Source organism: Pagrus major, chromosome 9, assembly GCF_040436345.1.
Source record: "Pagrus major chromosome 9, Pma_NU_1.0".
In the NCBI taxonomy this organism is placed as follows: domain Eukaryota; kingdom Metazoa; phylum Chordata; class Actinopteri; order Spariformes; family Sparidae; genus Pagrus; species Pagrus major.
The window spans coordinates 10,043,358-10,055,512 of NC_133223.1; the positions used below are offsets into that span (position 1 = coordinate 10,043,358).

General features: G+C 44.1%; 1 protein-coding gene across 1 annotated transcript; it reads right to left on the reverse strand.

Annotated features, from left to right (window-relative positions):
* Window positions 1-310: 310 nt before the first annotated feature.
* LOC141002611 (uncharacterized) lies at window positions 311-9,635 on the reverse strand. Its single transcript, XM_073473968.1, has 7 exons — window positions 9,394-9,635; window positions 4,382-4,483; window positions 4,198-4,280; window positions 3,504-3,702; window positions 3,228-3,313; window positions 2,568-3,146; window positions 311-376 (listed from the first exon to the last, which is right to left on the reverse strand). Exons 1-7 carry the CDS (start codon window positions 9,566-9,568, stop codon window positions 311-313), a joined length of 1,290 nt encoding a protein of 429 aa, XP_073330069.1. The 5' UTR covers window positions 9,569-9,635.
* Window positions 9,636-12,155: the final 2,520 nt, after the last annotated feature.

Genomic DNA, 12,155 nt, shown 5'->3' on the forward strand with positions numbered 1-12,155 from the left:
GCCGCAGTGGTTGGAGCTGCTGTCGTAGGGGCTGCAGTTGTGGGGGCAGCTGTGGTCGGAGCTACAGTCGTTGGGGCCGCTGTGGTCGGAGCTACAGTCGTGGGGGCTACCGTCGTGGGGGCCGAAGTGGTGGGAGCTGCAGTTGTTGTGGCCGCAGTGGTTGGAGCTGCTGTGGTAGGGGCTGCAGATGTGGGGGCAACAGTGGTCGGAGCTGCAGTTGTTGGGGCTGCTGTGGTCGGAGCTGCAGTTGTTGGTGCTGCAGTCGTGGGGGCCGCAGTGGTCGGAGCTGCAGTTGTGGCAGCCGCAGTTGTTACAGCTGCAGTGGTCGGAGCAGCAGTCGTAGCGGCTGTCGTGGGGGCAGCAGTCGTTGCAGCGGCTGTCGTGGGGGCAGCAGTGGTCGGAGTGGCTGTCGTGGGGGCCGCAGTGGTCGGAGCTGCAGTTGTGGCAGCTGCAGTTGTCAGAGGTGCAGTGGTCGGAGTAGCAGTCGTTGGGGCCGCTGTGGTCGGAGCTACAGTCGTGGGGGCCGAAGTGGTGGGAGCTGCAGTGGTCGGAGCTGCAGTGGTCGGAGCTGCAGTTGTGGTCGGAGCTGCAGTTGTGGTCGGAGCTGCAGTTGTGGTCGGAGCTGCAGTTGTTGGGGCCGCTGTGGTCGGAGCTGCAGTCGTGGGGGCCGCAGTGGTTGGAGCTGCAGTCGTGGCAGCTGCAGTTGTCAGAGCTGCAGTGGTCGGAGCGGCAGTTGTTGGGGCCGCAGTGTTTGGAGTTGCTGTCGTAGGGGCTGCAGTCGTTTGGGCCGCAGTGGTCGGAGCTGCAGTCGTTTGGGCCGCAGTGGTCGGAGCTGCAGTCGTTTGGGCCGCAGTGGTCGGAGCTGCAGTCGTTTGGGCCGCAGTGGTCGGAGCTGCAGTCGTTTGGGCCGCAGTGGTCGGAGCTGCAGTCGTTTGGGCCGCAGTGGTCGGAGCTGCAGTCGTTGGGGCCGAGGTGGTGGGAGCTACAGTCGTTGGGGCCGCAGTGGTTGGAGCTGCTGTGGTCGGAGCTGCAGTTGTTGGTGCTGCAGTGGTTGTAGCTGCTGTGGTAGGGACCGCAGTTGTGGGGTCCGCTGTGGTCGGAGCTGCAGTTGTTGGGGCCGCTGTGGTCGGAGCGGCAGTTGTTGGTGATGCAGTCGTCAGTGCCGCAGTGGTCGGAGCTGCAGTTGTGGGGGCAGCAGTGGTCGGGGCTGCAGTTGTGGGGGCAGCAGTGGTCGGAGCTGCAGTTGTGGGGGCAGCAGTGGTCGGAGCTGCAGTTGTGGTCGGAGCTGCAGTTGTTGGTGTTGCAGTCGTGGGGGCCGCAGTGGTCGGAGCTGCAGTTGTGGCAGCCGCAGTTGTTACAGCTGCAATGGTCGGAGCAGCAGTTGTTGGAGCGGCTGTCGTGGGGGCAGCAGTCGTTGGAGCGGCTGTCGTGGGGGCAGCAGTGGTCGGAGCGGCTGTCGTGGGGGCCGCAGTGGTCGGAGCTGCAGTAGTGGGGGCTGCAGTTGTGGGGGCCGCCGTGGTCGGGGCAGCAGTCGTTGGGCCGGCAGTCGTGGGGGCCGCTGTGGTCGGGGCAGCAGTCGTTGGGGCCGCTGTGGTCGGAGCTGCAGTTGTTGGTGCTGCAGTTGTGGGGGCCGAGGTGGTGGGAGCTGCAGTTGTTGGGGCCGCAGTGGTCGGAGCTGCAGTCGTTTGGGCCGCAGTGGTCGGAGCTGCAGTCGTTTGGGCCGCAGTGGTCGGAGCTGCAGTCGTTTGGGCCGCAGTGGTCGGAGCTGCAGTCGTTTGGGCCGCAGTGGTCGGAGCTGCAGTCGTTTGGGCCGCAGTGGTCGGAGCTGCAGTCGTTTGGGCCGCAGTGGTCGGAGCTGCAGTCGTTTGGGCCGCAGTGGTCGGAGCTGCAGTCGTTTGGGCCGCAGTGGTCGGAGCTGCAGTCGTTTGGGCCGCAGTGGTCGGAGCTGCAGTCGTTGGGGCCGAGGTGGTGGAAGCTGCAGTCGTTGGGGCCGAGGTGGTGGAAGCTGCTGTGGTAGGGGCTGCAGTTGTGGGGGCCGCTGTGGTCGGAGCTGAAGTGGTCGGAGCTGCAGTTGTTGGGGTCGCTGTGGTTGGAGCGGCAGTTGTTGGTGCTGCAGTCGTCGGGGTCGCAGTGGTCGGAGCTGCAGTTGTTGGGGCCGCTGTGGTCGGAGCGGCAGTTGTTGGTGATGCAGTCGTCAGTGCCGCAGTGGTCGGAGCTGCAGTTGTGGGGGCAGCAGTGGTCGGAGCTGCAGTTGTGGGGGCAGCAGTGGTCGGAGCTGCAGTTGTGGGGGCAGCAGTGGTCGGAGCTGCAGTTGTGGGGGCAGCAGTGGTTGGAGCTGCAGTGGTCGGAGCTGCAGTTGTGGTCGGAGCTGCAGTTGTTGGGGCCGCTGTGGTCGGAGCGGCAGTTGTTGGTGCTGCAGTCGTGGGGGCCGCAGTGGTCGGAGATGCAGTTGTGGGGGCAGCAGTGGTCGGAGCTGCAGTTGTTGGGGCCGCTGTGGTCGGAGCTGCAGTTGTTGGGGCCGCTGTGGTCGGAGCTGCAGTTGTTGGGGCCGCTGTGGTCGGAGCTGCAGTCGTGGCAGCTGCAGTTGTAACAGCTGCAGTTGTCGGGGCCGCAGTGGTCGGAGCTGCAGTCGTTGGGGCAGCTGTGGTCAGAGTTGCAGTGGTAGGGGCTGCAGTTGTGGGGGCAGCTGTGGTCAGAGCTGCAGTCGTTGGGGCCACTGTGGTTTGAGCTGCTGTGGTTGGAGCTGCCGTCGTCTGGGCTGCTGTGGTCAGAGCTGCAGTCGTCGGGGCCACAGTTGTTGTCTCATCTACATCTATGCCAATGTATGGCTCTTCGGGAATGTCTTCAAATCCCCACAAGTCAGCAAAATCTCCATTGTCAAAATTTTCTTCAGTTGTAGCGGTGTCCGTATCTGAGCTCACAGTTGTTTGCGTTGTCTGCGTCGTCTGTGTCGTCGTCTGTACCGTTTCCGGATCAAATGGTCCGATAGGAATATCATCAAAGCCCCACAGGTCAAATGGATCTGGTTCCTCCAGAGATCTCCGAACATGAAGCCTTCCAACTTTTTTTGGCAACACAGGGGCACAAGCTGCGAGCACCATGCAAAGTTTCCCGGAGTCTACATACACCACTTCAAAGCCAGAATCCTGTAAACAAACATTCTTAATGTTAGTTTTCACACTCATTTATTTAACAGTCACTTTTAACTTCTTTTGCACTTCACTAACCCTGTCTGGCAACTTTGATATCTCCACAAATAATGTAGTGGGGGTCCTCCATTTTTTCACCGAGTATCCTTGGTTAGTGAGAAACTCTGCCAAAAAAGCAAACTCAAATCGCTTAGAAACAAGTTCACAATTGTGGTTTGAGCAATATAAAGTTTCCAATCAATAATCAGTCAAATCGCATTGATGGTTTTGTTCAGGGTTTGATGCTCTGATGTTTGCACAAGAGCCATCAGCCTCACTATGGGGTTTGCATGCCCCCAACCACCTCATCCTTACCAAGTCGTTTAACCTTCTTCAGTTCTGCATCACGAGGAAGCTTCACAGTGACACTCTCTGTTCTACAAGTCACCAATGGAGACGCTGCTTGTTGTGACATCACTGGATTCTTGCAGACAGCCATGCCTGTCATGTTCTCCTGCAGTAGACGGTCCAAGTAATGCAGTTTGAACGGCAAGAAGCCACTTCCATCTCCACTCTGGGAATAGACAACATTGTCGTCAATTGTAGGATACATTCATTTAAAAAAAGGGTCAATCTGGTGTAAATCTTATAAAAAAAACCCAACAATGTGTTAGTCGTCTCTCAGTGCTTTTCTACTTTCTAACCATGCATGTGGATCTCAGCCCCAAGACCACTGGGTCCTACGGAAGATTTTTCAAAAGCAATGTACAAATCTAAAGTTCCCTTTTTATGAAGGAATGATGATTTGCAGAAACAGCTGTGCACTTAAGTGTTAGTAGACATTACTCCAAGAGAAATGTACTGTATAAAGACCATTTTCAGCAGGAGATGAATACATGATTAGTACGCTAGTGCACATTTCCAACAGCCAAATGGTATGCATGGGATTGAGTATAGAACAGTGTGTGTTTTCATGAACATGAAGTTCGGGGACAACAGTGGTGCTCTATGACACAGGAATGAAATATATCAGGCTCTGGATACACAGACAATGAAATAAACTTTTTACCTGAATTGCTGTGCAGCAGCCAGTATAAGGAATATGAATAGATCTGTGACACTTGTCAGGCAGTGACAACAATCGGGCACCATCTGTGGAAAAAAGGTTTGGAGAAACATTAGAAAATAGAATGACAGCTGTTGTCAGGGAATTGGAGACAAAAACAGAATGTAGGTGGAAGAATCAAACGCACCTTCCAGATGCAGATTTGAGTATCGGATGAGCGAAAAGCGCAGGGAAAGTGTTCCATTACTGCAGCGATACTGTGGCTGGTTGACGTCTGATGCCCCTGAAACTAAATAAGACAAAAACACTAAATAGTGATGCCAGAGGAAACCAAGCAAGGCTCTGAGCTACTGTACGGGAAATGAGGCAGCTTTACACCTGTAGAGTCGTGGCAAGAGCTTGAAGGTGGTTTGAAATAATTAATGACAGTTATCAAAAATATTTTGTATTTTTTTGTGATATCTACATTTTTCTGGCACGTTTGGTTTTTATCCTATTTTTGAATGATACATTTTTTGTCAGATTTGTAAAGAAACCCTAGTTCTTGATTCAGATGATCCACCTGCCAAAGTAATGTTCATTAATCCAGTAATGGTTATGAAAAGACATTTTTTTGTTTTAGTTGTTTAAAATTTAAATAAGGGGAAATGCATTACACTTCTATCACTAACTTCTGATTTTGGAACATTACCTACATCCCTAAATATTTGCTGTAAAGCACTTTTGCAATATTGGTTTTGAAGTGCTATACACTTTTCACTGACATTGTATCTTACCAAACAGCAATCATCATGTATAAGGCAAAAAACAGACAATTACCAGAAAATATACAAAATTTATTTAGGAATCGGGAGGGAGGTTATCAATTACGAGGGGAACATAACTTCAAAAGCTTAAACAGACGAACAACCTTGAAAAGTTTCTGTATATCTATTTCTGGTGTCAAGCTGTGGAACAATCTAAGTGAGGAACTCAAGCAAAGTCCAAATACCAACCAGTTCAAGAAAATGTACAAAAACATGTTATTTAGCGGGTACAATGGATAATGGTCATTAATGATTATTGGTGATTATTATTTATTAATTGATGTGGCATGGTGATGAGGTAGAGAATGTGAATGTATAATATATATATATATATATATATATATATATATATATATATATATATATATATATATATATATATATATATATATATATATATATAATTTTATTTAGACAAAAGGGGTGAGAGCTAACAAACTATTCTTCTTCTCACTCCTTTTCGAATGTCATTTATTTATTTATTTCTGTGCTTCATTATCATTTTGCTCCCTCAAAATCCTCATTTCCATATTATGTTGTGCAAATAATTTGTAAAATAGCAATCAGGAAGCCTTGTACTATTTGCATATTTGGAAAAAAATAATAATAATAATAAAAAAGGATAAAAGTCATGAATATAAAGCTTACCTACATTCACACTTTGCATCTGGAGGGGGAAAAACCTCGTTACAAGCCAACTCACCCAAAATCCAGAACTTTTCCCAGTTCAAGTCCTGGATCTTCTCGAAAGAAAATCATGTTGAAGTTTCTATTAGATTCATGGGGACTTGCAAAATCCTATAGCTGTTCGCCAAATCCTTTTAAAAGTGTGTGATTTAAACCTCAACAATGGCTGATTTTTCACTGGATTGGGCTGAACATCAGTGAGACTAAGTAAACTTGACAACATGTAATCATTTAAATAGTTGTTGCTGAATCGTTAGTGATCAAATTAATAACAGGAAGTAATTTTTTACCCAATCATTTTCTATCATTTTAAAGAAAAGTATATAACTGTATATAACAATGGCTTTAGTTGTGTGTAGTATTAATGTAGTTCTGTCACATCTACACTGAGTGCTGACTCCATGACTTCACTATCATATCAAACTGCTTAATGATGAAATTAATTAGTGTGAATGCTTCAAAGCATTCACACTATTGTTCTTCTGGAATTTATTAAAGTTATTATTATTCCTGCTTCCGTACGTTTTTTGGCTCTCTTCTAATCCTACAAATTTTGAGCTACAGAAACCATTAAACTATCAAAATGTTCAGCTCGTTAAGGACATGATGGCGTGTATTTTTCTTTTTTCTATCTTTTATACTTTTGGAAATATTCAGCTTTTTCTGCAAAAATTTTCCCATTCATCCTTATGGGGATTTTTTCAAATTTCATTCTGCTACTACTTCAGCATACGTTCAGCTATAGAAACCGTTCAACTATCAAAATGTTCAGCTTTTTAAGCTCTTTCAACCTTGTACTTTTCAGCTTTTTAGCTTTTCAACTTTTTCAAATATTCAGCTTTTTCAAAAAAAAATTTAATATGGAAGCAAATGGGAAAATCTTCAAATCCTCTTCAAAACTCATCCACTTTCAACCTCTTCTGGTCCCTCATACTTTGAGCTAGAGACACCATTCCAACTTTAAAAGAGTCACAAGACCTTGAACTATTGGTCATGTATTTCAGTTTTTGAAAATCTTTTACGGTTTTGAAATAATCACAGTTTTAGTTTTAAGGATTTTTAACTGGTCTTCTGGTTTTATAATGGGTGTGTATTGCGTGAGCTAGAGTGTGTGACATCATCGCTAGAGTGGAGAGCAGCTGCAAAAACTTTAGAAAAAACTGTCTTCAGCTTGATTTGGGTCCCACATCTTTTACTTCACATAGACAATATATACATAGAAATGTAGGAAATCTTGTTGGCTTTCAGATGATGGTCTTATTTCAGATGTAGGACTTAAACTTTTGGCTGTAGAGGCCCTCGAGCAACAAGCACTCCAGCAACTCCCCCATAAGCCGCAGTGTTAACTTTGAGCCTAAATTTCTGGAGTGGAGCAGACGGTACCAGTTTTGTCTCTCGCTCTCATGCCCTCATTTTTCACTCTACAGAAATAAAAAAGACATGACTGGGTTCAGCAATGTCTCCTGTTACTCACTGTATACATATTTTGGCCATAATCATTACACTTTTTTCTAGACCTGCAGGTGTTTGGGAGGTGTTTTCCCATTCATTCTTATGGGGACATTTTCAAATTTCGTTCTGCTACTGCTCCAGCTTATGTGCAGCTACAGAAACCATTCAACTATCAAACTGTTTAGCTTTTCAACCTTTTCAGCTTTTCAACCTTTTCAAATATTCATCTTTCTGCCTTTTCAACTTTTTCAAATATTCAGCTTCATGTTCAGCTAGAGAAACTGTTCAACTATCACAATATTCAGCTTTTTCAGTCCATTAAGCCTTGTGCTTTTCAGCTTTTTCTGCAAAATCTTGACCATTCATTCTTATAGTTTTATGCATTTCCAGCAGCACGTTCAGCAGATTTCCGAAATCACTTCAGCCGTCAGCATTCACACTGTATTTTCGCAGGAAATGCAATTTTTCTAGTTATGATTGCACTTTTTAAATAATTCTGGTTAAACTGCAATCCATTTAGCAGTAATCCACCCAGACCTGTTCCAGGTGGGATTATCCAAGACCTGCTGTATTAGTTTTGTAGATGGATGAGACCAAAATTGAACTTTTTGGTTTAAATGAGAAGCGTCATGTTTGGAGAAAGGAAAACACTGCATTTCAGCATAAGAACCTTATCCCATCTGTGAAACGTGGTGGTGGTAGTATCATGGTTTGGACCCGTTTTGCTGCATCTGGGCTAGGATGGCTTGCCATCATTGATGGAACAATTTAATTCTGAATAATACCAGTAATTCTAAAAGGAAAATGTCAGGACATCTGTCCATGCACTGAATCTCAAGAGAATGTGGGTTGAACCACTTGTGTGCTTAGGGTCATTGTCTTGCTGCATACAAGACAACGACCCTAAGCACACAAGTTGTTCAACCAAAGAATGGTTAAAGAAGAATAAAGTTAATGTTTTGGAATGGCCAAGTCAAAGTCCTGACCTTAATCCAATCGAAATGTTGTGGAAGGACCTAAAGTGAGCAGTTCATGTGAGGAAAACCCGCCAACATCCCAGAGTTGAAGCTTTTCTGTATGGAGGAATGGGCTAAAATTCCTCCAAGCCGATGTGCAAGACTAATCAACAGTTACCGGAAATGTTTAGTTGCAGTTATTGCTGCACAAGGGGGTCACACCAAATACTGAAAGTAAATGTTCACATACTTTTGCCACTCCCAGATCTGTAATATTGGATCATTTTCCTCAATAAATGAATGGCATAAGTATAATATTTTTTTTCTCATTTGCTTAATTGGGTTCTCGTTATCTACTTTAAGTACTTGCATGAAAATCTGATGTTGTTTTAGGTCACATTTATGCAGAAATATAGAACATTCTAAAGGGTTCACAAACTTTCAAGCACCACTGTTTATGCAACAAACCAAACTATTATAAGCTGTAACTTGAAAATGTCCAGAACGCAATGAAATAACAGGCTCGAGTCAACCGTACAAATACCAATCTGTATTTGTACGGTTCTGACTTTAAGGTTTTCTATCTGTCCATCTGTGTGTCAAGGATATTAAAATCCTCATTGGGAAAATCTAGGGTCATTTAGGCAGGATCAAATAACTTGTAGCTGTGACAGAACTATATGAAAACTACATAGAACCAACATTTGTCTACAAGAAAGTGTACACTAGTGGAGATATGAAATTTTGAAAATGACAGATTCGTTTGGTTAAAAAATGACTTCCTGTTATTAAATTGATCACTGTAACCAACCATTCAGCAATAACTATTTAAATGAATACCTGCTCAGAGGGACAACTTCAAAAATCCATAACTTTAAAAGGATTTGGAGAACACCTTCGGGGTTGTGAATTTAATAGATGCTTCAACATGATCTTTTTCAAGAAAATCCATGACATGAACTGGTCAGTTTGCATGGAATGACGCAGGTGCAAGTAGGCCTGGGTGTAAATGGGGTCTCACTATGGTTACCTGTGGTACTGCAACTAATGATTATTTCCATGATTGATCAATCTGACAATTATTTTCTCGAATCATTGATTAACTGAAATCAGAAAATAGTCAAACATGTCACAATCACGATTTCCAAGAGCTGATGGTGAGCTTGGCTGGATGTTCCCTCCCCAGTTTAACGAAATAAAGAGCAATGAAATCATAAATCACTTCCGGTGAACTTTAAGGCAACTCATTTCTAACATAATGATCAAAACAGGTACTAGGGGTCAAAAGCGGGTTTCACCTTGGAGGAAATTCCAAACCGGCACATAGGAACTTCGGTCAGTCCAGTCTTGTGGAGCCGCACCAAACTCCTCCTGGGCGCCCAGATGACCGTGTGCATACCGGTGGCTCCCTGCTTTGTTGCGCTGGGCTAGTATTAATCCGATCCAAACCCAAGCCATCAGTGCGAACGCCATGGTAGTGCTCCGGTCCGCTCGGCTTCTCTTTGCCGCCAGACCAGAACAGAGATGCCGGCTGGAAAACTGGGACGACCGCACAGCTGTGCCATTAAATATGGCTCATTAGATCAGAAAGCTCCACAGGTGCGTTTTCACCTGGAGGACACGTCGGGTTGTGGGAAGTGTAGGCTATAGTGAGGTGGATTGATACACAGTTGGTGCCGTGTTAAGATCAATTCATTGTTGATTAGTCTTTTTTAATCGGACTTGCTAAGATATAGAAGTCATCCATGTCGTTTAAAGAGAATAAAGAGCCCTGACGCGAAAAGTGCAGGCTACAAACATAGTTTGCCTCAAGGCTATAAAGAGGATTCGGTCTTTTAATGTTATTTGTATTAAAAACAAAATTAAATACGGCCAGCCTTGGTATTTGAAAGGCGAAAGAAACATAGTCACTGAGCACACATTTGGAGAACTGTTGTATTGTTGCAACAATAGCTTGTAGGCTATGTATGCTTTGTCGTTGCTTACGGTAGAAGCAAATACCAAAACGCTACCAAAACACAAATGACCTCTTGATCAACAAATTCATCAAATATTAATTATTTTTCATAAATGTATAAAACATGCAAAAAATAGGCCTACTTAAAACCGTAAACACATGGATGAGTCAATACATGGTTGTAATTAAATGGGAAATAAACATGTCTTCAACTTCTACATTTATTTATTTATATATACATAAGTCCAAACCTTAGTGTAAACCACATTCGATTAGCAGTAAGAACCAGGCAAAGGCAATAAAAGACTGATGTGCAAAAGAATCTTATTATAATTCCATGCTGTTTGCGAGGTAAAAGTGACCCTATATGTGATTTTCTGTATTATTTTTACTATTATAAACTTTATTTTATCATGTAGTCTCCTGAGATCTCCTGTGAAGAGATAAATAGATTTACACACATCAGGAATGTCACCTGGGGCAATAGCAAAGCAACCTCAATTCACAAAATCTTCAGTGGAAACAATTGTTTACAAGTACAATACTGGGAACAGGGGTCTCTGCCAATTTCTGAAAGAAAAGAAACGGTCAAAACTGTGTTGTAACATTTTATACTAGAATGCAAAACAACACCAAAATGAAACTGATTTTGAAATGTTGATAACTGTTGCTACAGCTGGTGATTAAAAGCATCTTGAACAACACAAGCCGTGTTTCCATAAAGCATTAGAAATTTGATGGAAACGGCAAAATTGTAAAAAACAAAAAAAAAAACTTCCTCTAATTCAGAAAAAAAAAGTCTGTACACTCGCTTGAGGTGGTTTTTGTCTTTTGCGAATCAGTTAATGCGCAAAATGTTTGATGGAAACAGATTAACCGAATAAACTGACGTAGTGAACGTTCAACTCACATAACTAATCAGTTGTTTCCGCTGTCTGCATTATCATCATTGCATTTCTCCGTCGTCTCCGGACAGCATGTAACATGGCCAATGCAAGCTGACATGCAAGAACAATTACTACTTGCCCTATCAAATAATTCCTGAAGACCTCTCTCCATCTTGTCTTCTGGTTTGTTTACCTCTAGCCTCTATTTACTTCACCGCCTCATTTCCACAGGTAGCATAAAAAATACACACTAGTGGATCCTCAGTAATGATTGAGAGGGATTACCTTGATTTTCCTATAAAGTAATGTAAAGATGCCACTCATTCTGCCTTTTAGTGAAAAAAAATATGCCCACCGATACAGTAGGCACTAAGCACTTGAGATATCCTAGATATTTTCTGTGGATGAAGGTTCCGATTTACACCCAGGTGTCCACATACCTGAACCAGTGGCTATAAGCAGTTCCTGTGAAGATAATCAAAGCTCTGCCCTCAACTTTTTCCATGTAGAGGTTGGCCACTATTGGGGACACCGGTGAGCCCATGGCACAGCCGTGCTTCCATCTCTAGTTTTATCTTGTTTAAAACATTGAGTACTAGTGCAGTGGATGGGAGACTGCAAACACCACCTTTATACATGCTTGTTCAGCAGGTGGTTTGATAAATTGCCCTTTGGGATTTTAACCTGTGATGCTTTGATTTTGGAGTAATGGGAGGGTCAAATAGTCATCACCTCCAACAAAAAACAAAATGAAACAAATGAGGGAAGAGATCGCAATAGAAAAACATGACCAGTCATTAAAGTCATTCTAGATGCATTTTTTGAGTAGGAAAAACAAACAGCAATCAATTAAATGTGTATTTTTCTATTACGTTAAGAAAAAGAAAGGTAGCAAATCCTGACCTCTGATCCTGAGGGCACTGTCAAAATTTCAGTACCTTCTAAAGTGGTAGGTTTTATGGACATATGCATTTCTGTATCCATTTTGGAATTATTCTTTTATGCAGTTTAAGATTTTTTTTGTTACCCTGCTTAAAATTGGCACGAGATTTGGACCATGAACAAAATTTAAATCAGCCACAGAAATGTAGAAACAAATTGCTTAGTATATTACATTTATTGAACAATTCCCCCCTTATACAGTGGTTGGAGCTGCTGTCGTGGGGGCCGCTGTGGTCGGAGCTGCAGTCGTGGGGGCCACTGTGGTCGGAGCCAC

Bases quoted from the DNA above. Each gene is read 5' to 3' on its own strand.
- LOC141002611 (XM_073473968.1), bottom strand. From the start codon at position 9,568: ATGGCGTTCGCACTGATGGCTTGGGTTTGGATCGGATTAATACTAGCC. The intron at 3,703-4,197 runs GTAAAAAGTTTA...GTCTATTCCCAG, and splicing joins GCTGCTGCACAGCAATTCAG to AGTGGAGATGGAAGTGGCTT. The intron at 3,147-3,227 runs GTTAGTGAAGTG...GTTTGTTTACAG, and splicing joins TATCAAAGTTGCCAGACAGG to GATTCTGGCTTTGAAGTGGT.